Genomic DNA, 2,500 nt, shown 5'->3' on the forward strand with positions numbered 1-2,500 from the left:
TCACATTGAGTATAAAGAAAATAATGAGCATTATAATATGGATCATATCAACTGCAGCATTGATAGAGCCTGTCATATGGCACATATAAGTTTCTAAACTCAATAAAACACACAAAAAATGAAACAAAAATGGCTCTAATTTTACAATGAGTGACTGAAAGAGAGTGGGAAGATTCAAATGATGTGTCAAGCTACTTTGCTCTTAAATAAAACCTAACCTGGAGACTGGGCAAACAAATCTATCCCCGTCTGCAATGGGTTAATATTGTACAGCTTTGAAAGACATATTCTTTGTTTATCAAAATGATTGAGAAGGGGAGAAAGTAAAAAGAAAAACAGGAAAAAAAGATTAAATCCAAAGAAGTGGCAGAACCATGTCCTGACCAAAAACATTAATTTAAAATTTTGACTTAAGGAAAGAGGAATATGTACTACTCATTTCATAATATACATCTTTTCCTCTGCCCTTGTTTAGGTAAAAAACAAAATAGTGATAAATATGGGACATAATAGGATGTGTCTGTTACACTTTCCTCCTGGTTGCATATTTTTCTCCTAAACACTAAAAACAAATAATTAATAAATATTTTTTTTTCATGTATATTCCTCTTTTATGAGAAAAATGTTACAGTATGACAGCGTGAAATATAAGAAAAAACTATATTCATGAGAATGTACTATTTTGCAGAGCTATAACATGAATATAAGATGGACACAGAATTCTTTTCCCTCTTCACAGGTTAAAAAATGCAAGTTGAATAACTTCAGGCATACACCCTATTTCCTACCTCAAAATTGGTGAAAAAGGGAGAGCTTTTGACCCTACTGTTGCATGATGGCAATTTAAATTGTATATAGATATATATTCATTGAAAAATTGAAAATTCAATATGAATGATGAATGAAAAGAATAGTATGTGACATTTACAAAAACAAATGCAAATACCTTGTTTCCATTTTTCTTTTCTTTATGCACTCACCGAAGGTGATATAATTAGTGTATGGTTGTTCCACATTTCTTTGTATCTTCAAATTTATCTTGTGGAAGTGAGAAATATGACAAAAAAGATGTTTTTTGATTTTTGAGAATATGCTAGATTTTGGGAGTTGTAATGATAAATGAAAGAAATTGAATAAATATAGAGGAGATATGTCCCAACCACTGTCAGTCAAAATGTTAGGAGACCAGGCCCTTTATCATGGGTAAATTATTATTACTTACAGCTTTCCATGTTCTTATCACATTTGCAAGAAATGTAAAACTTCTTTGGCTAAATAAGAAAATGTGGAGAAGGAAATTCAGTTATTGAAACTGTCTTCTTACAAGGAATAAAAGGAAAAACAGAAAGCCAGTAGCAATTTACATATTTCATTAACTAAACTGTACACCTTTTAAGATCTGTTTCTACTTTCAGAGTAATTAATTTCATACTTTTCATTTTTCACATAAAAAAAACAAACACGTATTTACACACCCAGCATGTACTAAAAAAATTTATGCCTCTAGAGTTGAACAAGAATCAAAGGCTTTGGCATTACACATTTTCAGAATAGTCTTTAGCGATCTGCCAGGTCCACATTCATATGTTGCTGGGAAAGCAGTCCCTCTGTTTCTTTCGTAAATAATGTGCATTGTTTGTTCCCATTTCACTGGCTTGCAGATCTGTTTTGGAAGTTGCTTTTTGACCTGCTCTGCGTTCTTGTAATATCTGCCGTCGACGTTCGAGTGGACTGGGATGAGTGGACTTTCAATGGTTATCGTGTTCAAAACCTGTGGAGAAATCAGAGTGAAGAAGGGGAGGAAATTAGATATCCTCTCATTACAATAAAGAGTGATGTGGTGAAAGCAGTCAAGTGCAATACAATAAGCCAAGTTCCTCACCTTCCTGAGTGCTGTGACTGCAGGCATCATGAGGTCTGTGTGGAATGCCCCGGAAACAGGCAGTCGCTTGAGCCTTTTCAGACGGAAGTCTGCTTTATTCTGCTCGATGAAAGACAGAGCCTGAGGCCAAAAAATTAAAAAAAATAGATTAAGAAAATATTAGTACATCTTTTTATCTAATACTGAAAATCCTCTGAAACTCACTGCACGTGTAAAAGGACATTTCTAAAGGTGATATGCACATCAAATGAAAAGTGAAAACAAAAACAAAAAAAATAATTCAATAAAAATAACAATGATAATAAATAAAAGCAATAAGGATACAAACAAAGCTTAGGTAAGGAAAATGAAAGGAAAGGCGTGACAGGAATAAGATTAAGAGGAATGTCAGAAAATATCCCATTGACTTGCCATTCTTTGAAAAAGATATAACAAAAATAAATATCTACATAATGTATCAACTCACTTCCTCATTTCCAGCAATCACTTTACAGTGTGGGTACAGATAGCTTGCGATACGACAGTCCACCTCCGTCAGTCCCTGTCTCTGGCAATATTCCTTGGCAACAGAGCATGCGAATCCTAAGCGTGAGTCGGGACCATATAACACTGTCATCA

The 2,500-nt window shown here is 33.8% G+C and overlaps 1 protein-coding gene across 1 annotated transcript in view; it reads right to left on the reverse strand.

The window, feature by feature from the left end:
- Positions 1-1,355: 1,355 nt before the first annotated feature.
- beg (malonyl-CoA-acyl carrier protein transacylase beg) overlaps positions 1,356-2,500 on the reverse strand; it is a 3,351-nt gene continuing 2,206 nt past the window's right edge. Inside the window, exons 7-9 of the mRNA XM_043028726.2 lie at positions 2,349-2,500; positions 1,883-2,002; positions 1,356-1,771 (exon numbers count right to left, since the gene is read on the reverse strand). The exon at positions 2,349-2,500 is cut by the window's right edge and continues 66 nt beyond it. Of these exons, the coding sequence (XP_042884660.2) occupies positions 1,496-1,771; positions 1,883-2,002; positions 2,349-2,500 (548 nt within the window). The 3' untranslated portion in view covers positions 1,356-1,495. The remainder of the gene's footprint in view (positions 1,772-1,882; positions 2,003-2,348) is intronic.

Source organism: Penaeus japonicus, unplaced genomic scaffold, assembly GCF_977035675.1.
Source record: "Penaeus japonicus unplaced genomic scaffold, GWHDUDI00000001_assembly GWHDUDI00000030, whole genome shotgun sequence".
NCBI lineage: Eukaryota > Metazoa > Arthropoda > Malacostraca > Decapoda > Penaeidae > Penaeus > Penaeus japonicus.